The sequence below is a fragment of the Oncorhynchus keta genome, chromosome 5 (assembly GCF_023373465.1).
Source record: "Oncorhynchus keta strain PuntledgeMale-10-30-2019 chromosome 5, Oket_V2, whole genome shotgun sequence".
In the NCBI taxonomy this organism is placed as follows: Eukaryota; Metazoa; Chordata; class Actinopteri; order Salmoniformes; family Salmonidae; genus Oncorhynchus; species Oncorhynchus keta.
The window spans coordinates 20,997,354-21,021,710 of NC_068425.1; the positions used below are offsets into that span (position 1 = coordinate 20,997,354).

At 44.9% G+C, this 24,357-nt stretch overlaps 1 protein-coding gene across 7 annotated transcripts in view; it reads right to left on the reverse strand.

Moving 5' to 3' along the window:
• The window catches only part of LOC118384802 (caskin-2-like), a 116,528-nt gene that overhangs the window by 87,683 nt on the left and 4,488 nt on the right, over positions 1–24,357 (reverse strand). For all 7 annotated transcript variants that reach the window (XM_052519050.1, XM_052519054.1, XM_052519053.1 and 4 more), the window contains exon 2: positions 22,099–22,636. In XM_052519050.1, coding sequence (XP_052375010.1) covers positions 22,099–22,192 — 94 coding nt within the window. In that variant the 5' untranslated portion in view covers positions 22,193–22,636. The remainder of the gene's footprint in view (positions 1–22,098; positions 22,637–24,357) is intronic.

Consider the following 24,357-nt stretch of genomic DNA (forward strand, 5'->3'; position numbering starts at 1 on the left):
TAGCGGTACACTCTTTAACCATGTTGAAGAGACAGGGTGGTAGTGGTACACTCTTTAACTATGTTGAAGAGACAGGGTGGTAGCGGTACACTCTTTAACCATGTTGAAGAGACAGGGTGGTAGTGGTACACTCTTTAACCATGTTGAAGAGACAGGGTGGTAGTGGTACACTCTTTAACCATGTTGAAGAGACAGGGTGGTAGTGGTACACTCTTTAACCATGTTGAAGAGACAGGGTGGTAGTGGTACACCCTTTAACCATGTTGAAGAGACAAGGTGGTAGTGGTACACTCTTTAACCATGTTGAAGAGACAAGGTGGTAGTGGTACACCCTTTAACCATGTTGAAGAGACAGGGTGGTAGTGGTACACTCTTTAACCATGTTGAAGAGACAGGGTGGTAGTGGTACACTCTTTAACCATGTTGAAGAGACAAGGTGGTAGTGGTACACTCTTTAACCATGTTGAAGAGACAAGGTGGTAGTGGTACACTCTTTAACCATGTTGAAGAGACAAGGTGGTAGTGGTACACTCTTTAACCATGTTGAAGAGACAGGGTGGTAGTGGTACACACGCAAAACCAGCAATAAGTGTATTACTCAGCAGGCTATATGTATTGATACACATCTAAAATGCCCAGCAGTACAGACATTGTGGCGCGGCCTCTCTCAGTAATACTGGTTATCACTACATTCATTGTTTACTCAATAATGTATTTATTGCCGTTTCCTGCTTATGTACCCAGTCGCACCCTTGGCAATACATTTCCACAGTAGTCTTTTTGGGGGTAAGAACTTCAGTTTATATAAGGCTCGAAGGCATGTCATGTTTAGTGTAGGGATTTGGACGTTCCTTTCAAGCATGAGAAGACAGTGCAGTTTACTAACAGAGAGCTGTACTGCACTGGGCTGCTGATCATGCTGCATCTCTTGCTATTACCAGTGGAGCGCCAGAGGAAGGATGTGAACTGAACTGGGGGATGAATCAAAGCATGGTTCACAATGCATGATTAGGTTATTTATGAGACTAGTGATCCATAAAGATGTTGTAAATGATGCGACAATGCTGCTGTACCATTTGAATTGAGTGTCAGTCGTTACAGCACCGTACGTCAACAGGGACCTAGAAACAAAGCTCCCATCCAAGGGCTCAAAATTGACACTGCCTTTTCAGTTATGCAGATGCATCAATTTCCGACACTTGAAACAATGTTCAATTAACCAGTGCACAGGGGGGCCATAAATCATGATTGTGTGTGATGCCTTTCACAGCTCTCTGCCTCAGGGTGTGTGTGCACCTGGGCTGTGTGTGCAGTGAACCCCTCTGTCTGTGGAGCCGGCCTATCACTCACCGGGCCCTAATGGACACGTATTCGTGACGACACGGCGGTCAGGCCCTCCCTGTGAAGGAAAGGGCTGCGAGACCTTCATCTCCAGGCCAACTGACATGGCTCGACAGCTGCAGGGCAGGCCACTGGGGAGCTGGCTGAGAGACCCCAAGTATCAGAGCTCAGGCCAGCCCCGGCTAAAGGAGGCCACCATCACACTGCAGCAGGAAGCAGCAACCCTGGAGAAAATACATCGAAGCCGCCCTAAACACAGGCCAGGCTTCTCAAAATCTTTGCTCCGGCCAAACGCTATGCCACGACCACAAGTTTCTACTCCGCAATGAGTCTGGATCGGAGTACCTCCCGGACGATTTCTAGAACGCAAACACATTGTAACCATTCTGATTGGTCCCAGAAACCGACGGGTTTCGCCAGAGCCAGAACACGTATTTAAGGAGGCGTTTTGAAAATGCGTCATTGGCTTTGATTCGCTGATTGGTTAGAGATTATCCAATCACTGATTACTTGTGTTTTGTACAACACACTCATTTTGACATAACCACAAACAACTTCAACAATGGCAGACTCAGACTGGAGTATATCGCGAACGCAGGGGAGCAGCGGAATAATTCCGTTGGAGTCGTCAGGCAACCTAAACACTGGCCTGGAGCTTCTTTTGTGATCAGGATTTAAAAGTCATTGGTGCTGATGCAGATGTCAGTTACATGAGAAGAACGCTCCAAAGACATATTTGGTTTAACTGAAAGAGGAGGAACGAGGAGAGAAAAGCAAAGGGCAATGAAAGAGGGAATGTTTTCTTTGGCACAGAGAGCAGAGAAAAACAGCCCTGCTGATTCATGACAAACGACCAGAAAAGTGCTTTAATTATACGTGTGCAAAGGACTGACAGTACAGCTATGATTTGATAGGTAAAGCTGAACAGTGTAAGGAGGGCAGGCAGTTAAGAAAACACATAGATCATAGTTCATCTCAAGGCAAACCTCAGAAGGTTCCGTTTGGCGATTCAATCACTGGGTTTATTTTCTACCCAAATATGGCAGTTCAAGCTTATTCCCATCTGTCAGAGACTATCATCTGATGAAGTGTAATTTTATGAAAGGAAGGATCAATCGCAGAAGATACACAAATCAGGCTGCATTATACTATACCAGTGGTTCCCAAACTTTTTATAGTCCCGTACCTCTTAAAACAATCAACCTCCAGCTGCATACCCCCTATAGCACCAGGGTCAGCGCACTCTACAATGTTGTTTTTTTGCCATCATTGTAAGCCTGCCACACACACACTTTCCGATACAGTTAAACATAAGAATGAGTGTGAGTTTTTGTTACAACCCGGCTTGTGGGAAGTGACAAAGACCTCTTATAGGACCAAGGCAATAATATAATAACACATCAATAATTTTCTCTTTATTTAGCCATCTTACATATAAATCCATATTTTTTCTCAAAAATTATGAATATCTCACCACAGGTTAATGAGAAGGGTGTGTTTGAAAGGATGCACATAACTCTGGGTTGTATTGGAGAGATTCTCAGTCTTAAATCATTTCTCACACACAGTCTGTGCCTGTATTTAGTTTTTCATGCTAGTGAGGGCCAAGAATCCTCTCTCACATAGGTACGTGGTTGCAAAGGGTATCAAGTGTCTTAACTGCGCGATTTGCCAAGGCAAGAAACCTGGCAGTGTCGCGACTTCTACCAAAGTCGGTTGTACTCCTTGTTCGGGTAGTGTTTGGCGGTCGACGTCACCGGTCTTCGAGCCATCGCCGATCCATTTTTCATGTTCCATTTGTTTTGTCTTGTTTTCACACTCACCTGGTTTCAATTAACTTATTACATGTTGTATATGTTCCCTCTGTTTCCCCCATGTCCTTGTTGGGGATTGTTTATTGTGAGTACGTGTGCATTGTGTACCAGGTGCGATACGGGTTTTGTGCCCATGTGTTTGTTGTTTTTTGTATGCCGGTAGTTATGTTTATTAAACGGCTCCGGCTATTTACCAAGTTCTGCTCTCCTGCTTTGACTTCACTGCCACCAGTTACGCACCCCTTACAGAATTCCCGACCCTGGGGTGGAGATGGAGAGTGTCAGTCGTTCTCTTGGCAGCAAGAGCCTCTCAGTGGATGCTGCAGTGTACCCAAGTGGCATTGGGAGTAAATGCTTGCACGTGCGTTACCACTCCACTATGTCTTCCTGTCATGATGTTTGCGCCATCATCACAGATCTTGACCACCAAAGTCCATTTGATGTCACAAAGCTGTCCAGTACTTAAAAAATATCCTCCCCTGTTGTCCTGGTTTACAGTGGTTTGCAGAAGAGGATGTCTTCCTTAATTGACCACCCATAAACGTAACGGACATATACCAGGAGCTGTGCCAGGCCTGCCACGTCTGATGATTCATCCAGCTGTAATACATATAATTCACTGGCTTGTATGCGAAGCAGTAATTGTTTCAAAAAAATCTCCTGCCATGTCACTGATGTGTCGTGAAACAGTGTTGTTAGATGAAGTAATTGTCTGTATAGTTTGGGACTATTCCCCCAGCATTGTCCCAGCCATATCCGCGGTAGCAGGAAGAATTAAGTCCTCCACAATAGTATGGGGCTTGTCTGTCCTAGCCACTCGGTAGCTCACCATATAAGACTCTTCTAGCCCCTTCTTATTAATGCTATCTGTTGCTTTTATACATGTCTTACTACTCGCAAGTCATATTTATTCTCGCTCAAAAAACTCCTGTGGCTTATTTTTCAAATTGTCATGTTTCCTTTCTAAATGTCTACGCAAGAGTGAAGGTTTCCCGCGAGAGAGTAACAGTTAATGTGATTAGATGTTATTTATTTGACTAGGCTACCTGTATTTGACATTGTGTTGTTATTTCGCTGAACACTAGATGGTTGAATTAGATTTGTGGCAGTGAAACGAGGCTACTCAGGCGAGAGAGAAAACCTCACCCAAATGTATAGCCCCGTTGGAAAATATAAATGTGCTGTTTGAGAATATGAGAAAAATTCCAAAGAATTATACATTTGACCCTTTTGAGGATTCTGGTACTATACAAATAAAGACAACAAAAACTGGACCCAACGTCTTGCGTAGAAAACCAACAATAGATTGGTCATCCAAACCCAAATAGAAAGAGCGGTAATTTCCTTGACCACATCCTATGTTGTCTTAAAAGGATCACCAGAGAGGGTTAACTCAAAATGCCATGAAAAGGGAAACATCTGTCTCAACTACGTGTCTCTGCACCTCAGTCAATTCATTAGGCCAAAAGAGTTAGTGCACCTGAGACTATTTTGAAGGAAGCAAACATTAGAAAACAGGCTAGACCTGTACATTGAACAGATTTTCTTATTTTAATCATAAGGACATACCAGTCATAGCTGGGAGGGACACAAGCTCTGTATTATCCTATGTAATGTCAACACTGCAAAGGTGATGGGGCTCCCCAGGGTTCACAGGTGATGGGGCTCCCCAGGGTTCACAGGTGATGGGGCTCCCCAGGGTTCACAGGTGATGGGGCTCCCCAGGGTTCACAGGTGATGGGGCTCCCCAGGGTTCACAGGTGATGGGGCTCCCCAGGGTTCACAGGTGATGGGGCTCCCCAGGGTTCACAGGTGATGGGGCTCCCCAGGGTTCACAGGTGATGGGACTCCCCAGGGTTCACAGGTGATGGGACTCCCCAGGGTTCACAGGTGATGGGACTCCCCAGGGTTCACAGGTGATGGGGCTCCCCAGGGTTCACAGGTGATGGGGCTCCCCAGGGTTCACAGGTGATGGGGCTCCCCAGGGTTCACAGGTGATGGGGCTCCCCAGGGTTCACAGGTGATGGGGCTCCCCAGGGTTCACAGGTGATGGGGCTCCCCAGGGTTCACAGGTGATGGGGCTCCCCAGGGTTCACAGGTGATGGGGCTCCCCAGGGTTCACAGGTGATGGGGCTCCCCATTGCTGCAGTGACCACTACAGAACTTCAGTGTTTATTGCGCCGTCCTTTTGATTTTTATTAGTGTTACACCATTGTTCTTACCTAATATAAACATATACAATTCTAGAAGAACGTCTTAGACTGATGGACTGTGCCATCCCCACGGCCTCTACAATAGATTAGTTCTCAGACATGCACAAATCAGACATGTCTTGTACACAATTAAATTATTATTATTATTTTCTACAGCTCGACTAAAGAAATCTTGGTCGACCAACAGCCTATCGACCAAACAGTCGACGAAATGGGATCAGTCCTAATGTCACCAACAGGAAGAGCAGCTACAACACATCTGTTGTAGCAGGGGGAAACCGCTGCACCACCTTGGGGGATAATCCTATGGCTTCACTCTGGACCTGCTGGACTGTGATGTGCACCGGACGCATGGCGGAGATTGTAGGCCTAAGCCCCAGTGCTGAAGCAGTGCATGGAGAAGAGCCATGGACACAGATACTGACTCACCGCTGTGATTATATCATATACCCACTGCTGCCATGCTGAGAGCTCAACTAACCCACCAAGACTGTAATATGCCCTAAACCTCACAATGACCCTGAGACTAAACGCTGAACTGAGTTCATATTCAGCACTGTCCCAAAAGAGAGGTCCAAATCCTTTGTCAAATGGGTGCAGCTATTGCTCTGACCCAAATTATTCATCCAATTCTCTTTTCCTGAGAATTCTCTGTTTCCAAGTAATTAGCTTATTTGCCAGAGGATCGCACACAAACACTAAAAGACAGTAAAACATTTGAGACGAGGTACTAATTGAGCTAACAATCATTCACTTTGTCATTTGTTCCCAGGCCAGACAGAGCCTTCCTGGAAACCTTGGGGGGGGGGGGGGGCTGGCTGTGGGAGCAGGATGCAAAGCAAGACTATGAGAGGCGATAAGGTCCCTGGTCGTTCTCCCTGTTGAAGCCCATTAGACAGCTGACGCAATGGAGCGCCACGCATGCAAATGACCTGCGTGAGTTGCATTGTGTCTCTGCCCAGCTGGGCGTCCACAGAGAATAGGGCTTGGGGGTGTGACACATACGGCAGGTTTTATTAAAGAAAGAGACACATATTCAGATGAAAGAAGGACAGCAGGGTGACATAATCGTCCTGATGGGGGTTTCTGCCATACAGACCCATATGGGCTGGGGGGTGGGGTTAATGAAGAGGCAGGTGCATGACACCAGCATCACAACATCTGAGAGGAAATGAACAGTGATGTTTGTATACGATACATGCAGAAGATTATACAAACACCACTTTGTCTTCTTTATTTCCCTTTGAAACACCCTTTGAAACACAAAACATGCAGTTGGCTTGAAGTGAACACTAAACAGATGAAAACATGCACAACAGACATGGGTCCTTTTTCTGGATGGATGAACATCTCATCTATAATAAGATGATGAGACGAGGAGTGGTCTGGATTGTTTTTGGTTGCTGTTTGTCATGGGGCCAGAATCAGCAGAGGCTAATGAAAAGAGAGCCAGCCAGCCAAGACAGACAGGACAGGACAGACACACACACACACTATAGTAGCTCTGTGTTGATCCAGCCGGAAGCTGCTGACAGGGCCTAACTCACACTGACCTGCAGGAATGCTAAACGGGACACTTTACCTCTGTGTATCACTCCGGTGTTTGTGACAGAAATGGAGGGCCCAGAGACCAGGCCCTAATGATTATAGCTGATTGGGGGCAGGCCCTAATGGGAGGCCTAATGGCCAGTTGATGATGTAGTGGCTGACTCTAGAGTCCTCTTGGAAGAGCTTGCCAAAGAGGTATGCATTTAAACCTGCACGCCTGTGACAACTGACTGCACACACAGAGAACCAAGCCCTTAATGAGATACTTTTCCCAGCATGGAGAATGTTCCTTGGGAAAAAAAGAAAACAAACATTGCATTGTTTTTGTCTTGAAAGCAAATATGAATGTGTGTGTGAGTTCATGCCTCTTCCTCTTTAAGCTTAACACACGCACCAGGACACTCCACACTTTTTGGTCACAGGATAAGAGGAAACTCCACACCCCATCCTTTGTTCATAATGGACTTTTTCTCTCCAGCGGCGCCAAACTTTCATCTACTTACTTCCCCAGTACTAACTCCCCTCACCTCCTGACAGAGTAAGCATGTGACTAACCATGTCCGTTTGCGGTCAGTGTGGGTGAGGTGCATCAGGCCTCCACTTACAGTAATGGAGATAAGGTGACAGATGAACAGCCCAGGGAGCGATACCAGCAACTTTCCCTTTTGACAGCTCTGCTTCTCTCCCCTTCGATATCAGTACCGCAGCTGAGACCACATTTCCTCATCTCCATGACAAAAGCTAGACTTTTCTCTCCTCTAAACCCAAAGTCCTGTTTGAAGTCGCCTCAGACTCCTGGAGGGCAGAATAGTAACAGTTCTGTTGGAAAGTTCCGAGGCCTCTTACCCTTCTCTTTGTCCTCTACACCAAAACGTTCTTCTCAGTCTTCGGGTTAAGCCAAACTGTAATTTCACAAGAGGAGTCAGATTCCTGTTCCAGAAAACAGATCGGAGGTTTCCTTGTGGGGTACACATTCCTACAACATGACATCATCCCTCCTATTCTTTTTCTGCATTCAGACGCACTGTGCTCCTATGTCGTGTCTTGGACAATGGTTGACACAGACGGAGCGGGAGGGATTTGGGGGAAAATAACTGAAACCTTGATAAGACCAAGCAGTCCACAGCAGGGAGCCATAAGTCATACTGTTCTGTTGTCCGTTTGGTGCCTTAGCTTTTTGTCAGCGTGAAACTGCATCTTAAATGTTCCGTTTTTTCCAGTTCAGAGTGCACCTGGGCCTATGCTCCAGTCACATCCTGCCTGAAGGCTGAGTCATTAAGGCCCTCAACAGGAAGGGTACTTTAAAAGCTCTGAACTGGTGCCTTGTGGAAAAAAAACTGCAGTCAGAATATCAGCTTTCCACTATTACGCACGTGTCAAAATGTGAATGTGTAAAGCCAGCCTTGAACCATAAGAGGTAGAGAGATATGTGCATATGAGCCTACGTTTCTATGTGGAAATACCATGACGTGACATCCAAAATGTCATTCTAATCTGGACTGTATAAAGAATAAGATTTAATACATTTTCCAAAGAGGTGATCAATCAGTCATATCTTAAAATCGTATGGTTGTTCAGTCAGGCAATGTCAATGATGAGACATTGTGAAAGCTGTACATCTGATGCTGTGGAAACAGACTCGCAGAGATAAGCAACAAACAAAAAGAGCCCATTCTGCTGAACAAAGCTTACATAATACACAAAAACATACACCCCCAACCCACCCCAGACTACACACATCCTTACAAGCACATGCATGACGTAACATACAAATTAGGGCAATGTCATTCAACATCTTTGTAAATATGGTAGTGCATTCCAACGTTTGTTGTATCATCGACATTGGTATCTGCTGTAACGGGTGGTTTTGAAAGACCCCCACCGCTTTAATTCCAGTAAATCTGGTACTCATCAACAAAAGTTAAAGGATGGTTAAAGAGAGACATGAAACAAAGTTCAATAGACGTTCAGCAGTTTCCCAAATGTCCAAGGCAAGAGATATCCTTGAGGCTGTGCTAATAGATTCTTCTTGGTCTTAGATGAGTAAAACTAAGAAGTGCTTTGATAAATGTTGGCTAGCTTGTCTGTGATCCAACCCAGTAGAAAACAGAACACTTGACAAAGGGTCATAGGTAGACCACTCTGGTAACAATAACCTTTGCTTTTCCCATTTGGGTTTCTTCTCTTTCCACTTACGTCAGAGACCAGACAGCTAGAGGTCCTGAAGGGCCCCATTCCAACACAGACCAGTGCTTCTTCCTCTTCTGAGGCATGGGCTAACTGACCTCCTTTACAAGGTCTATGGGACCTGTCTGTTTAGCGAGCCAATTAAACATTTAGCACACCAACGGTAGAGTTGACAGGCAAACACCGGCGGCTTCAGTACAGAGACAGAATTTCACGGTCTGTCTAAAAGGTTTTAACACTTTCCCATCAATATGCCCAGTCTGAAAAGAAAGTGGAAATTGCCTTCTCATTAGCCTGAGCTGTATTTGAGGCATTGTGACATGGGAGAGGAAGGTGCAATGGTGAAGGAGAACGCATAATATTCTGTTGAACGTCAACCATAAAAACTAGCAGATGACGGAGCAAACGATATGTTTTGTTTGCATGAAACAAGGTCAAGTCTATATGCAAAACGTCTAGTATGTTGGGATGGAAACTAGAAAAACGGGTACAATATTCAGATCAAGTGAACTCTAGCTCATTCCTTTTTGCCAGTAGCAAGAAGTACTATACTGGCAATGACTAAACTGTAAATGGATTGAGCTTTTCCCAGAATTATTGTAAGTTCAATAGTTCAACACTGTGATGCCTCTGTCGTGGAGGGACGGAGGAGGTTGTGTGCCTGTCTGTGTCATGATGCCCCAGATTTTATTCCTGCCTCTGGCTAGCACAAGGCGGCAGGAGTAGTAAGTAAGTGGAATGAAGGGACTGGATTGGGTGTTTGGGTGGGCTGGCTCTGTTTGAACACAAAGTCATGAATAAACCATGGCTGCAGTATGGGCGAGTGGCCCGGCGACCAATAGACAGTCACAGTGGGCTCCTTAGAAGCCTATCACTGGCCTGGGGAGGCTGACAGCTGCTCCCTCCCGGAGAATGCCCACAGGCACCACCGCCGCGCTGGACATTTTGTTTGGGGCTCTCTTAACGGCCTTGCCTTTCATTGTGGCCCAACAGTTTTACGAGACGCCGGTAATGGGACATTGATGGTCTTCAATACAGACCACTGCTCCCTCTGGTCAATAATAATGCAGTGTGTGGCACACTTATGTTTACAAAAGACAGATGGCGATGTTATACGCCAGGGGGGTTTCACTCCCAATTCCTGGGGGTTTGCATGGATGCACACCTAACATCAAACCATTTCCCCAAGCTTTGTAGGTCTAATTGGGCAACAAGCTGTGAAATATTTCTTGGCATAAAAACACAAATGAAACCTTATCAGCTTGAATATGTTGGACTTTCAAATAGAGGTCGGAGGTAAAAAACCATAATGGAAACCAACATCAGTTTTAAATATTGACTTTATAATGCAGGACAAATGAGTAGCTCCATACTAGAGGTTGACCGATTATGATTTTTCAATTCCGATACCGATTATTGGAGGACCAAAAAAGCCGATACCGATTAGTCGGCCGTTTTCAAAAATAAATAAATAAATGTATTTGTAATAATGACAATTACAACAATACCGAATTAACACTTTTATTTTAACTTAATATAATACATCAATAAAATCAATTTAGCCTCAAGTAGATAATGAAACATGCTCAATTTGGTTTAAATAATGCAAAAACAAAGTGTTGGAGAAGAACGTAAAAGTGCAATATGTGCTATGTAAGAAAGCTAACGTTTCAGTTCCTTGCTCAGAACATGAGAACATATGAAAGCTGGTGGTTCCTTTTAACTTGAGTCTTCAATATTCCCAGGTAAGAAGTTTTAGGTTGTAGTTATTATAGGACTATTTCCATCTATACCATTTGTATTTCATTAACCTTTGACTATTGGATGTTCTTATAGGCACTTTAGTATTGCCAGTGTAACAGTATAGCTTCCGTCCCTCTCCTCGCTCCTCCCTGGGCTCGAACCAGCAACACAATGACAACAGCCACCACATCGAAGCAGCGTTAACCATGCAGAGCAAGGGAAACAACCACCCCAAGGCTCAGAGCGAGTGAAGATCGAAACGCTATTAGCGCCCGCTAACTAGCCAGCCATTTCACTTCGGTCACACCAGCCTCATCTCGGGAGTTGATAGGTTTGAAGTCATAAACAGCGCAATGCTTGACGCACAACGAAGAGCTGCTGGCAAAATGCACAAAAGTGCTGTTTGAATGAAAGTTTACGCGCCTGCTTCTGCCTATCACCGTTCAGTCAGATACTTAGATACTTGTATGCTCAGTCAGATTATATGCAACACAGGACACGCTAGATAATATCTAGTAATATCATCAACCATGTGTAGTTAACTAGTGATTATGATTGAATGTTTTCTATAAGATAAGTTTAATGCTAGCTAGCAACTTACCTTGGCTTACAGCATTCGTGTAACAGGCAGTCAGTCTCCTTGTGGAGTGCAATGAGAGAGGCAGGTCGTTATTGCGTTGGACTAGTTAACTGTAAGGTTGCAAGATTGGATCCCCCGAGCTGATGAGGTGAAAATCTGTCTTTCTGCCCCTGAACGAGGCAGTTAACCCACCGTTCCTAGGCCGTCATTGAAAATAAGAATGCATTCTTAACTGACTTGCCTAGTTAAATAAAGATTAAATAAAGGTGTAAAAAAACAAAAAAAACATCGGTAAATAGGCTCCCAAAAATACCGATTTCCGATTGTTATGAAAAATTGAAATCGGCACTAATTAATCGGCCAATCCGATTAATCGATCGACCTTTACTACATATAGCACACAAACATGTGATCCTCTCTCATTCTAACAGCTCCCATATTCCAATATACCAAATGTCAATCTCAGACAAAGCGTTTTAAACATGTTTTAATTGTGGCAGCTCTGAACAAAGCCAAATCCACAGAACGGGGGGAAAAACCAATGCAACTAAAAAACAAAGGGATTTGTGGTATCTGATGTCTAGGGGATGTAATGAAAATGAGTTAGACAGGATTAACACATGGATTTTGTCTATATTATCACACACTTAACCTCTTCAAACAAATTCCTAAACATTCCAACCTGGGTCCCTCATTATGTTGTGGCCAGAGGGAGAGAAAGAGGTCAGAGTCCGAACATGTGTCTCTGAGCCAACTGACCTAGCTTACATCCCACCGTTCCTGAGACTCTTTGACCATGAGACGTGGGACACAGAACTCACACCGCGCTGTTGCTAGCTCACCGGGGGCCTGTTAAGGGTTTAGTTTGGCTGACTCTGCCATGTCGGAGAAAGAAGAGGAAGCCCCACTACGTTGGACCTTTCTTTGTCATCCCAGTCCGACCCGTAATTCCCCTTAATCTGGTTGAGCACCATATGGGAGGGAGTGGATTGGGTGAGGCAGAGACCTGAGGTACCAGATGTCAGAGAAACGGTTGTGTGATGTGTTTGTTTGTGGAAACCTGATGGCGGGGGTAATGACTGTCCCCAATCCCTTCAATGGGCTGGGTTGTAGCTCATAACAATAGCTGAGCCACACGTACCGTATAAAGTGATAAATTGGGATGGGCGAGAGGCAAAACAAAGGGAGAGGGTAATCCGACAGTCTCTAGGAATCTCCTCAGGGACTTGGGGGCAGACCCAAGCAGCACGGCAGGCCTGTCAGCTGGCTGAGGCAACTCCAGCCTGGAGTGTAGGGGCCACAAGAGCATCCCGTGATAAAAAGGGCAATTCCGCCACTTTTCAAAGTCATATTCATAATCTCAGGCACCAAACCTGTCTACGTACAGTTGAAGTCGGAAGTTTACATACACTTAGGTTGGAGTCATTAAAACTTGCCCGAAGAACACCATCCCAGCCGTGAAGCCCGGGGGTGGCAGCTAGAGGTCAACCGATTAATCGGAATGGCCGATTAATTCGGGCCGATTTCAAGTTTTCATAACAATCGGTAATTGGCATTTTGGACAACGATCATGGCCGATTACATTGCACTTCACGAGGAAACTGCGTGGCAGGCTGACTACCTGTTATGCGAGTGCAGCAAGGAGCCAGGGTAAGGTGCTAGCTAGAATTAAACATATCTTATAAAAAACAATCAATCTTAACATAGTCACTAGTTAGCTACACATGGTTGATGTTATTACTAGTTTATCTAGCTTGTCCTCATTTGCATATAATTGATGCGGTGCCTGTTAATTTATCATTGAATCATAGCCTACTTCGCCAAACGGGTGATGTAACAAGCACATTCGCAAAAAGAGCGCTGTTGTTGCACCAATGTGTACCTAACCATAAACAGCAACGCTTTTCTTAAAATCAATACACACGTATATATTTTTAAACCTGCATATTTAGTTAAAATAAATTAATGTTTGCAGACAATATTAAACTAGGGAAATTGTGTCACTTCTCTTGCGTTCATTGCACGCAGAGTCAGGCTATATGCAACAGTTTGGGCCGCCTGGCTCGTTGCGAACTAATTTGCCAGAATTTTACGTAATTATTGCATAACATTGATGGTTGTACAAGGTAACAGGAATATTTAGACTTATGGATGCCACCTGTTAGATAAAATACGGAACAGTTAAGTATTTCACTGAAAGAATAAACGTTTTTTTGTTTTTCGAAATGATAGTTTCGGGAATTTACCATATTAATGACCTAAGGCTCGTATTTCTGTGTTATTATGTTAAAATTAAGTCTATTATTTGATATTTGATAGAGCTCTCTGACTGAGTGGTGGGTAACGATGCTTCGAGGGTGGCTGTTGTCGATGTGCTCCTGGTTCGAGCCCAGATAGGGGCGAGGAGAGGGACGGAGGCTATACTGTTACACTGGCAATACTAAAGTGCCTATAAGAACATCCAATGGTCAAAGGTATATGAAATACAAATGGTATAGAGAGAAATAGTCCTATAATTCCTATAATAACCTCAACCTAAAACTTCTTACCTGGGAATATTGAAGACTCATGTTAAAAGGAACCACCAGCTTTCATATTTTCTCATGTTCTGAGCAAGGAACTTAAAAGTTAGCTCTTTTACATGGCACATATTGCACTTTTACTTTCTTCTCCAACACTTTGTTTTTGCATTATTATAACCAGATTGAACATGTTTCATTATTTATTTGAGGCTAAATTAATTTGATTGATGTATTATATTAAGTTAAAATAAAAGTGTTCATTCAGTATTGTTGGAATTGTCATTATTACAAATAAATACATTTTTAAAAATGTATTTTTTGTATTTATTATTATTTTTAAATCGGCTGATTAATTGGTAGCGGGTTTTTTTGGGGAACTACAATAATCGGTATCGGCATTGAAAAATCATAATCGGTCGACCTCTAGTGGCAGCATCATGTTGTGGGGGTGCTTTGCTGCAGGAGGACCTGGTGCACTTCACAAAATAGATGGCAACATGAGGGAGGAAAATTATGTGGATATATCAAAGCAACAGCTCAAGACATCAGTCAGGAAGTTAAAGCTTGGTCGCAAATGGGTCTTCCAAAAGGACAATCAAATTTCAAAAGTTGTGGCAAAATGGCTTAAGGACAACAAAGTCAAGGTATTGGAGTGGCCATCACAAAGCCCTGACCTCAATCCTATAGAACATTTGTGGGCAGAACTGAAAAAGCGTATGAGAGCAAGGAGGCCTTACAAACCTGACTCAGTTACACCAGCTCTGTCAGGAGGAATGGGACAAAATTCACCCAACTTATTGTGGAAATCCGAAATAAATCATTCTGACATTTCACATTCTTAAAATAAAGTGGTGATCCTAACTGACCTAAAACAGGAAATTTTTACTTGGATTAAATGTCAGGAATTGTGAAAAACTGAGTTTAAATGTATTTGGCTAAGGTGTATGTAAACTTTCGACTTCAACTGTATGTGAAAACAGCGCGTTTCTATGAACTGTGGTAAAAAGATTATTAGAAATGTAATAAAAACATGATTCTCTGTCACATTGTAGGATTAAAAGTAAAAACTGATTTTAAGGGTTTAAACCTGCAACGAGTTTCGAGCCCAAGGGAGGGTATTTCCTTGCTCCCCACGTCACCACAAATCTAAAAATATATATTTAACTAGGCAAGTCAGTTAAGAACAAATTCTTATTTACAATGATGGCCTCGGTGTTTGAAAATCACAGTTTTTAAATGTTTAAACATTGATGTCATTGTGTAGAACTTTATATTTGTTTCCATAAAACAAATCAGTCACATGCGCTGAATACAACCAGTGTAGACTTTATCATGATATGTTTACTTACAACCCCTTTCCCAACAATGCAGAACTAAAAAGTAAGACAAATTAGCAAAAAAATGTACAAGGAAATAGTAACACAAAATAACAATAACAAATCTATATACAAGGAGTACCGGTACAGAGTCAATGAGTGCGGTTACTGTGGATAGTCAGATTAATAATTTGATTAAAATGTTTACATGCTTTGCAAGAGGAACGATTTCCCTAATAATCTTGTTTACATGGACACATCTGAAATCAGGCTACCTGGTGACACTGATAAATGCAGAAAATCGACAATCAAAATAAACGTCCTACCACGGCGAACATGTTATTTTGGTAAGCATATTTGATCAAGTTTGTATGTGAAAATTACTTCTAAGACACATACATTGTTGTTCCGAACACACTTCACTCGTGTTAATAAAGGAGGCTCACTCAGCTGGTGCTCGCACATGGGCAGATCAAATACACTGCTGGAACGCCGAAGGTGTTTACATGTCCAAATCATTTGAAAGGTTGATCAGAAAACCAGGAGTTTGAATCGGTGTATGCTTACTTAGATTCTGACCTTACGTCGATTAAGATAAGCAGAGTAAGGTGTTTACATGACTATTGCATCATCTAAAATAATCAGTTTAATATCTAATTATTAGTGTGCATGTAAACATACTCAATGTGCAGAGGTACGAGGTAGTTGAGGTAATATGTACATGTAGGTAGGGGTAAAAGTGACTAGGCAATCAGATTAGATAATAAACAGAGTAGCAGAAGCGTATGTGAAGAGTACGAAAGTCTGTCTATGCCTGAGTGTGTGTTTGGCATCAATATGCATGTGTGTTGTGTGTGTGAGCGTATGTAGTCGGATGTAGCCTGTGTGTGTGTCAGCGTAGTATGTGCGAGTAGAGTCCAGTGAGTGAGCCGGTGCCAGAGAGTCAGTGTAGTATGTGCGAGTAGAGTCCAGTGAGTGAGCCGGTGCCAGAGAGTCAGTGTAGTATGTGCGAGTAGAGTCCAGTGAGTGAGCCGGTGCAAGAGAGTCAGTGTAGTATGTGTGAGTAGAGTCCAGTGAGTGAGCCGGTGCCAGAGAGTCAGTGTAGTATGTGTGAGTAGAGTCCAGTGAGTGAGCCGGTGCCAGAGAGTCAGTGTAGTATGTGTGAGTAGAGTCCAGTGAGTGAGCCGGTGCAAGAGAGTCAGTGTAGTATGTGTGAGTAGAGTTCAGTGAGTGAGCCGGTGCCAGAGAGTCAGTGTAGTATGTGTGAGTAGAGTCCAGTGAGTGAGCCGGTGCCAGAGAGTCAGTGTAGTATGTGTGAGTAGAGTCCAGTGAGTGAGCCGGTGCCAGAGAGTCAGTGTAGTATGTGTGAGTAGAGTCCAGTGAGTGAGCCGGTGCCAGAGAGTCAGTGTAGTATGTGTGAGTAGAGTCCAGTGAGTGAGCCGGTGCCAGAGAGTCAGTGTAGTATGTGCGAGTAGAGTCCAGTGAGTGAGCCGGTGCCAGAGAGTCAGTGTAGTATGTGCGAGTAGAGTCCAGTGAGTGAGCCGGTGCAAGAGAGTCAGTGTAGTATGTGTGAGTAGAGTCCAGTGAGTGAGCCGGTGCCAGAGAGTCAGTGTAGTATGTGTGAGTAGAGTCCAGTGAGTGAGCCGGTGCCAGAGAGTCAGTGTAGTATGTGTGAGTAGAGTCCAGTGAGTGAGCCGGTGCCAGATGGTCAGTGTAGTATGTGTGAGTAGAGTCCAGTGAGTGAGCCGGTGCCAGATGGTCAGTGTAGTATGTGTGAGTAGAGTCCAGTGAGTGAGCCGGTGCCAGAGAGTCAGTGTAGTATGTGTGAGTAGAGTCCAGTGAGTGAGCCGGTGTCAGTGTAGTATGTGTGAGTAGAGTCCAGTGAGTGAGCCGGTGCCAGATGGTCAGTGTAGTATGTGTGAGTAGAGTCCAGTGAGTGAGCCGGTGCCAGAGAGTCAGTGTAGTATGTGTGAGTAGAGTCCAGTGAGTGAGCCGGTGCCAGAGAGTCAGTGTAGTATGTGTGAGTAGAGTCCAGTGAGTGAGCCGGTGCCAGATGGTCAGTGTAGTATGTGTGAGTAGAGTCCAGTGAGTGAGCCGGTGCCAGATGGTCAGTGTAGTATGTGTGAGTAGAGTCCAGTGAGTGAGCCGGTGCCAGAGAGTCAGTGTAGTATGTGTGAGTAGAGTCCAGTGAGTGAGCCGGTGCCAGATGGTCAGTGTAGTATGTGTGAGTAGAGTCCAGTGAGTGAGCCGGTGCCAGATGGTCAGTGTAGTATGTGTGAGTAGAGTCCAGTGAGTGAGCCGGTGCCAGAGAGTCAGTGTAGTATGTGTGAGTAGAGTCCAGTGAGTGCGCCGGTGCCAGATGGTCAGTGTAGTATGTGTGAGTAGAGTCCAGTGAGTGAGCCGGTGCCAGAGTGTCAGTGTAGTATGTGTGAGTAGAGTTCAGTGAGTGAGCCGGTGCCAGAGAGTCAGTGTAGTATGTGTGAGTAGAGTCCAGTGAGTGAGCCGGTGCCAGAGAGTCAGTGTAGTATGTGTGAGTAGAGTCCAGTGAGTGAGCCGGTGCCAGATGGTCAGTGTAGTATGTGTGAGTAGAGTCCAGTGAGTGAGCCGGTGCCAGATGGTCAGTGTAGTATGTGTGAGTAGAGTCCAGTGAGTGAGCCGGTGCCAGATGGTAAGTGTAGTATGTGTGAGTAGAGTCCAGTGAGTGAGCCGGTGCAAGAGAGTCAGTGTAGTATGTGTGAGTAGAGTCCAGTGAGTGAGCCGGTGCCAGAGGGTCAGTGTAGTATGTGTGAGTAGAGTCCAGTGAGTGAGCCGGTGCCAGAGTGTCAGTGTAGTATGTGTGAGTAGAGTCCAGTGAGTGAGCCGGTGCCAGATGGTCAGTGTAGTATGTGTGAGTAGAGTCCAGTGAGTGAGCCGGTGCCAGAGTGTCAGTGTAGTATGTGTGAGTAGAGTTCAGTGAGTGAGCCGGTGCCAGAGAGTCAGTGTAGTATGTGTGAGTAGAGTCCAGTGAGTGCGCCGGTGCCAGATGGTCAGTGTAGTATGTGTGAGTAGAGTCCAGTGAGTGCGCCGGTGCCAGATGGTCAGTGTAGTATGTGTGAGTAGAGTCCAGTGAGTGAGCCGGTGCCAGAGAGTCAGTGTAGTATGTGTGAGCAGAGTCCAGTGAGTGCGCCGGTGCCAGATGGTCAGTGTAGTATGTGTGAGTAGAGTCCAGTGAGTGCGCCGGTGCCAGATGGTCAGTGTAGTATGTGTGAGTAGAGTCCAGTGAGTGAGCCGGTGCCAGATGGTCAGTGTAGTATGTGTGAGTAGAGTCCAGTGAGTGAGCCGGTGCCAGATGGTCAGTGTAGTATGTGTGAGTAGAGTCCAGTGAGTGAGCCGGTGCCAGATGGTCAGTGTAGTATGTGTGAGTAGAGTCCAGTGAGTGAGCCGGTGCCAGAGAGTCAGTGTAGTATGTGTGAGTAGAGTCCAGTGAGTGAGCCGGTGCCAGAGTGCCAGTGTAGTATGTGTGAGTAGAGTCCAGTGAGTGAGCCGGTGCCAGAGAGTCAGTGTAGTATGTGTGAGTAGAGTCCAGTGAGTGAGCCGGTGCCAGAGAGTCAGTGTAGTATGTGTGAGTAGAGTCCAGTGAGTGAGCCGGTGCCAGAGTGCCAGTGTAGTATGTGTGAGTAGAGTCCAGTGAGTGAGCCGGTGCCAGATGGTCAGTGTAGTATGTGTGAGTAGAGTCCAGTGAGTGAGCCGGTGCCAGAGAGTCAGTGTAGTATGTGTGAGTAGAGTCCAGTGAGTGAGCCGGTGCCAGAGTGCCAGTGTAGTATGTGTGAGTAGAGTCCAGTGAGTGAGCCGGTGCCAGAGTGCCAGTGTAGTATGTGTGAGTAGAGTCCAGTGAGTGAGCCGGTGCCAGAGAGTCAGTGTAGTATGTGTGAGTAGAGTCCAGTGAGTGAGCCGGTGCCAGATGGTCAGTGTAGTATGTGTGAGTAGAGTCCAGTGAGTGAGCCGGTGCCAGAGAGTCAGTGTGGTATGTGTGAGTAGAGTCCAGTGAGTGAGCCGGTGCCAGATGGTCAGTGTAGTATGTGTGAGTAGAGTTCAGTGAGTGAGCCGGTGCCAGAGAGTCAGTGTAGTATGTGTGAGTAGAGTCCAGTGAGTGAGCCGGTGCCAGATGGTCAGTGTAGTATGTGTGAGTAGAGTTCAGTGAGTGAGCCGGTGCCAGATGGTCAGTGTAGTATGTGTGAGTAGAGTTCAGTGAGTGAGCCGGTGCCAGAGTGTCAGTGTAGTATGTGTGAGTAGAGTCCAGTGAGTGAGCCGGTGCCAGATGGTCAGTGTAGTATGTGTGAGTAGAGTCCAGTGAGTGAGCCGGTGCCAGAGAGTCAGTGTAGTATGTGTGAGTAGAGTCCAGTGAGTGAGCCGGTGCCAGATGGTCAGTGTGGTATGTGTGAGTAGAGTCCAGTGAGTGAGCCGGTGCCAGAGAGTCAGTGTAGTATGTGTGAGTAGAGTCCAGTGAGTGAGCCGGTGCCAGATGGTCAGTGTAGTATGTGTGAGTAGAGTCCAGTGAGTGAGCCGGTGCCAGAGAGTCAGTGCAAATAAAAAAGGGGTCAATGCAAATAGTCAGGGAAGCCATTTGATTAGCAGCCTTATGGCTCAAGGTTAGAAAGCTGTTCAGGAGTCTTTTGGTCCCAGACTTGGCGCTCCGGTGCCACTTGCCGTGCGGTAGCAGAGACAACAGTCTATGAATTAGATGGCTGGAGTCTGACAATTTTTACAGCCTTCCTCTGACATTGCCTGGTATAGAGGTCCTAGATGGCAGGGAGCTCGGCCCCAGTGATGTACTGGTCCATATGCACTACCCTCTGTAGCACCTTACGGTCATATGCCAAGCAGTTGTCATACCAAGCATGATGCAGCCAGTCAATATGCTCTCAATGGTGCAGCTGTATGTTTACACTGGTATTGTGCAGGATATAATGAAAATTAGGTTGAAAAGTGGGAGTTGCCCTTTAATATGAACGCTTGACAGAGTTCACAACCACACGGCAGACAAAGAGACCTTTATAGTGTAATTACACCTTATGTCCACAATTCTTACAATATAATAGTCTGCTGAATTTGATAAACACAGGAAAAACACAGGGTACACTGAGACCACTTAACTCTCCCCATCCCTCTTATCCCATCATCTCTCCCCTCTGGGTCACAGCAATTCATGTTTGTTTAGAGCCAAAAGAGGGTCCAGAATAGCACAGAGGGTGATAGGTTTTCACAATGATAAAGCAGCCAACCTCCTGGCCTGGGGCTCTCAGTTCTCTCAGTCACTGTGCTGTGTGGTGTCATGTTGAACTCAATGTCGGACACTAGCTCTACAGTGAAGGAGCAGAGAGAAGCAACTAAATACAGGAGTCCTCCAGAACGTCTTGCACCTTGTGGCATTGTGGTTGTGGAAAAACAGCCTCTAAACAGCCGCCCACTGTCATTTTAGTAATTACATAGGCCTCTGAGAACACAACAACACTCATAGTCAGAGAAAACGTCCTCCTGGGTGTGTGAGTAATGGTCTTTGTGTTTGTAAACTATGCCAGTAGGTGAATTTAGTGATTGGAAGAGCAGAAGGATAAAGGTGCAGTAATCTCAGTTGATATACCATTGTAGTTGGAGATAACAGCTTTTGAGAGCAGAAAGATCGGAGGAATTGATAGCTCAAGAAGAGGCAACTGAGCCCCCCCCCCCTCCCCTCAAACCTTGAGGCATTTGTGATGGGGGTCTGCAAGTGGAAACCCACCCGCCCACCCCATCCACAAACCCTCATACAGCGGATAGCAACTCTGGAGATAGAAAGTGTCCCTCTCAAGGGAAACGATATAGATGGCCGTAAGCTTATGGTCCAGTGAATTAAAACCCGGGGAGAATGTGGATAAGCTTTTAGTTTCCCAAGAGCGAGCGTTCATTAGTGCGCCATCATCATAAGGGCTGGATTGGAGCTGGCCTGGCTAATCCAAAGGGATAGATTTCCCCAAAGCTTTAGCTGAGGCTCAGCGTCTTCTGTAGTTAAGTTCCTGAAGCTTGACCTCAGAGTAGAGAATTGAGAGCACTCACCTCCTCTCAGCACAGCTCCCATGAACAAACACACTCAATCACTGAACATAAGGATCACTCTAAATTCAATAGGATTAGCTACAACACTCCACTTTGTAAAAGGTAGGCCATCTTTCTCATAATCCAATAACAGAGTTGATCACCTTTTCATGAGAAAGACAATACACATAACTGTGTAGGGCGGCAGGTAGCCTAGCAGTTAAGAGCGTTGGGCCAGCAACCGAAAGGCCGCTGGTTGGAATCCCCAAGCCAACTAGGTGAAAGATCTGCATAAGAGCATCTGCTAAATGACTGAAATGTAATTTGTTGAAATATTGAGTCAACCAGCAAGAAACTGGTTGATGAGTCAGTTAGATAGCAAACACTGGCTTTTGAATCATGTCTGAACAACTGAGAACTGTCGATTTCCGCTGGCTCGACTAGCCTACTCCTGTCAGAGAATCACTGGCGTAGACGTTTAGCAGGATCTATTGATTTGGGAGACGTTTAGTAGTTATGACAGGTGTGGCATCAGCAGTAGCAGACAGAATGAATCAAACTGCTTGTTTAAGCATGTTACCGATTGCCTTACTGCCTCCAGAGGAAGAGATTTCTGACTGTGCGCACATCTAATTGTCTTAGGTGCCATCTGCCAATAATCCCAAAGCTTGGGCAAATAAACATAACGGAGATGTATTGCACTGCACACTCCCTCAGCCTTTCAGCAAGCTAAAATAAATCTGGCTATGAGATTTAAGATTTAAGGGTAACTTAAGGACTCACTGTTTCGGCTGGCTTTGAGCTTGGCCAGTAGTTTCTGAGTGGAGGGCAGGTCTCCGGTCTTGACAGCCTGCAGTAGGTCCTGCTCCTTCCCCATGATGGTCCAAGGTGTGTAAGCGCTTCACTAGCGTCCGTCCAGAGTCCAGGCAGCGGCTTCCTCACAGCGCCATGCTAAGGCACAGCCGCATCAACCTACCTCAGAGTTACTGTCTTCACAGAAACACACACAGCTGACAGGTGAGGGAATGTGAAGCAGTAGAGGGGAGGACACTCACAGCCTCAAATCAGCGGTCTCAACTCCCAGTCCGGTTACGGATGCCAAGTCAAAGGAAGCCTGAGAGACGGAAAATCTCTTTTGCTGCTTAAATTTTCTGTTCAACTTTCTTTCGGTCTTTATTTACTAAATGTTTTATTGTACAGAATGTGTCAGGGGTTGGAGTTGTGTGGAGCTACCATTTATGTGCTTGAGGGCCCCGACGGGTGCTGTGGTCAGAGCACAGAGAAGGCTGGAATGGAGCCGCATGAACCAGCAGGCCAGAACCTGAGAAAAGAGAAAACGAGTATAACAGTTGGGTTAATAGGCTATATCATAGTCCAGACTCAATACTGGACAACCCACACAGACATGCAAGTCTTTCAATGCCCATATGGCTATAGTGAACATGGAGGAGAAACCAAAGCAAGGCCGTCAAAAAGCGTGTAACCCCAAGGAAGCTCCAACCCAAAGAACAGCAACAGGGTTTTTACCATGCTTCAACAAAATTCAACCCGAATACTACGGGCTTATTAATTTGGAAATTAATCAAAATATTAAAAACTGGGAAGAAAAAACTATTTGCCAAAGTCCAGCGTGCCTATGATCTTTTTTTCATTTTTAACCCGGCTTGCCCTTACAGGAAAAATCAGTGGAGTGCCCTTTATCTCTCAGGAAACTGAAACAGTGAGGGAGGGAGTAATATCCTGAAACACTCTAAGAATCTCCCCACAAAATGAACATCTCACTCATACATAAATACGCATCGTTGTCACTTCAATTCATGGTGAGCAGTAAATATCTGAGATTAAATTAAGTAGCCTATGCTATCCATCCCCCTCAACAACAACAAGGCTGGTAAACAGTGCAATTTATGAGAAAAAAAATATGGTTTAACCTGTTAAGTCGACCCTCTACTTTTTCGAACATTCTGTTAAAAATCGCGCAACATTTCAGCGCCCTGCTACTCAGGCCAGGAATATAGTATATGCATATGATTAGTATGTGTGGATATAAAACACTCAGACGTTTACAAAACTGGTTAAATCACGGCTGTGACTATAACAGAATGTGCGTTTCATCGAAAAGTGCAGGAATATCTGATCACTGAAAATGGAAAAAAATATCCATCCGCAACTTCAAGGAATTGTTCAAAGTGAATCGAATTAAATGAGGCCGAGGTTGCAGTGCCTACAGCTTCCACACGTTGTCTAGAGTCTTGTCATTTGATTCGCAATTGATTCTTGGTCTAACCGAATCAAGGGAATCGATTCCCTCCGGTCTCCGACCCGGATGTTTTGGTCGAGCTCTCTCCAAGACATTTTTTCGAAACAGACACCTATAGAATTGACATCGCCTCCTGATGAATTTTATCGCTTATTAACGTGTACTAATACCTAAAGTTGCATTACAAAAGTATTTCGAAGTGTTTTGTGAAAGTTTATCGTCGACTTTTTGAATTTTAAAAAATTACGTTACGTTATGAAACGCTATTTTTTTCCTTTTATCACACAGTCTTCATAGATCGATATCTAGGCTATATATGGACCGATTTAATCGAAAAAAAGACTGAATAGTGATTATGGGACATCTAGGAGTGCCAACAAAGAAGATGGTCAAAGGTAATGAATGTTTTATATTTTATTTGTGCGGTTTGTGTAGCGACGACTATGCTAATTATTTTGTTTATGTCCCCTGCGGGTCTTTTGGGGTATTACATGCTATCAGATAATAGCTTCTCATGCTTTCACCGAAAAGCATTTTAAAAATCTGACTTGTTGCCTGGATTCACAACGAGTGTAGCTTTAATTCAATACCCTGCATGTGTATTTTAATGAACGTTTGAGTTTTAACTAATACTATTAGCATTTAGCGTAGCGCATTTGCATTTCCAGAGCTCTAGATGGGACGCCTGCGTGCCAGGTAGGACCAAGAGGTTAATGACTGCAGTCCATACCAGGACTTTATGGACAAATGATTCATGAGAGAGCAACTTGCCCATAGAGGAT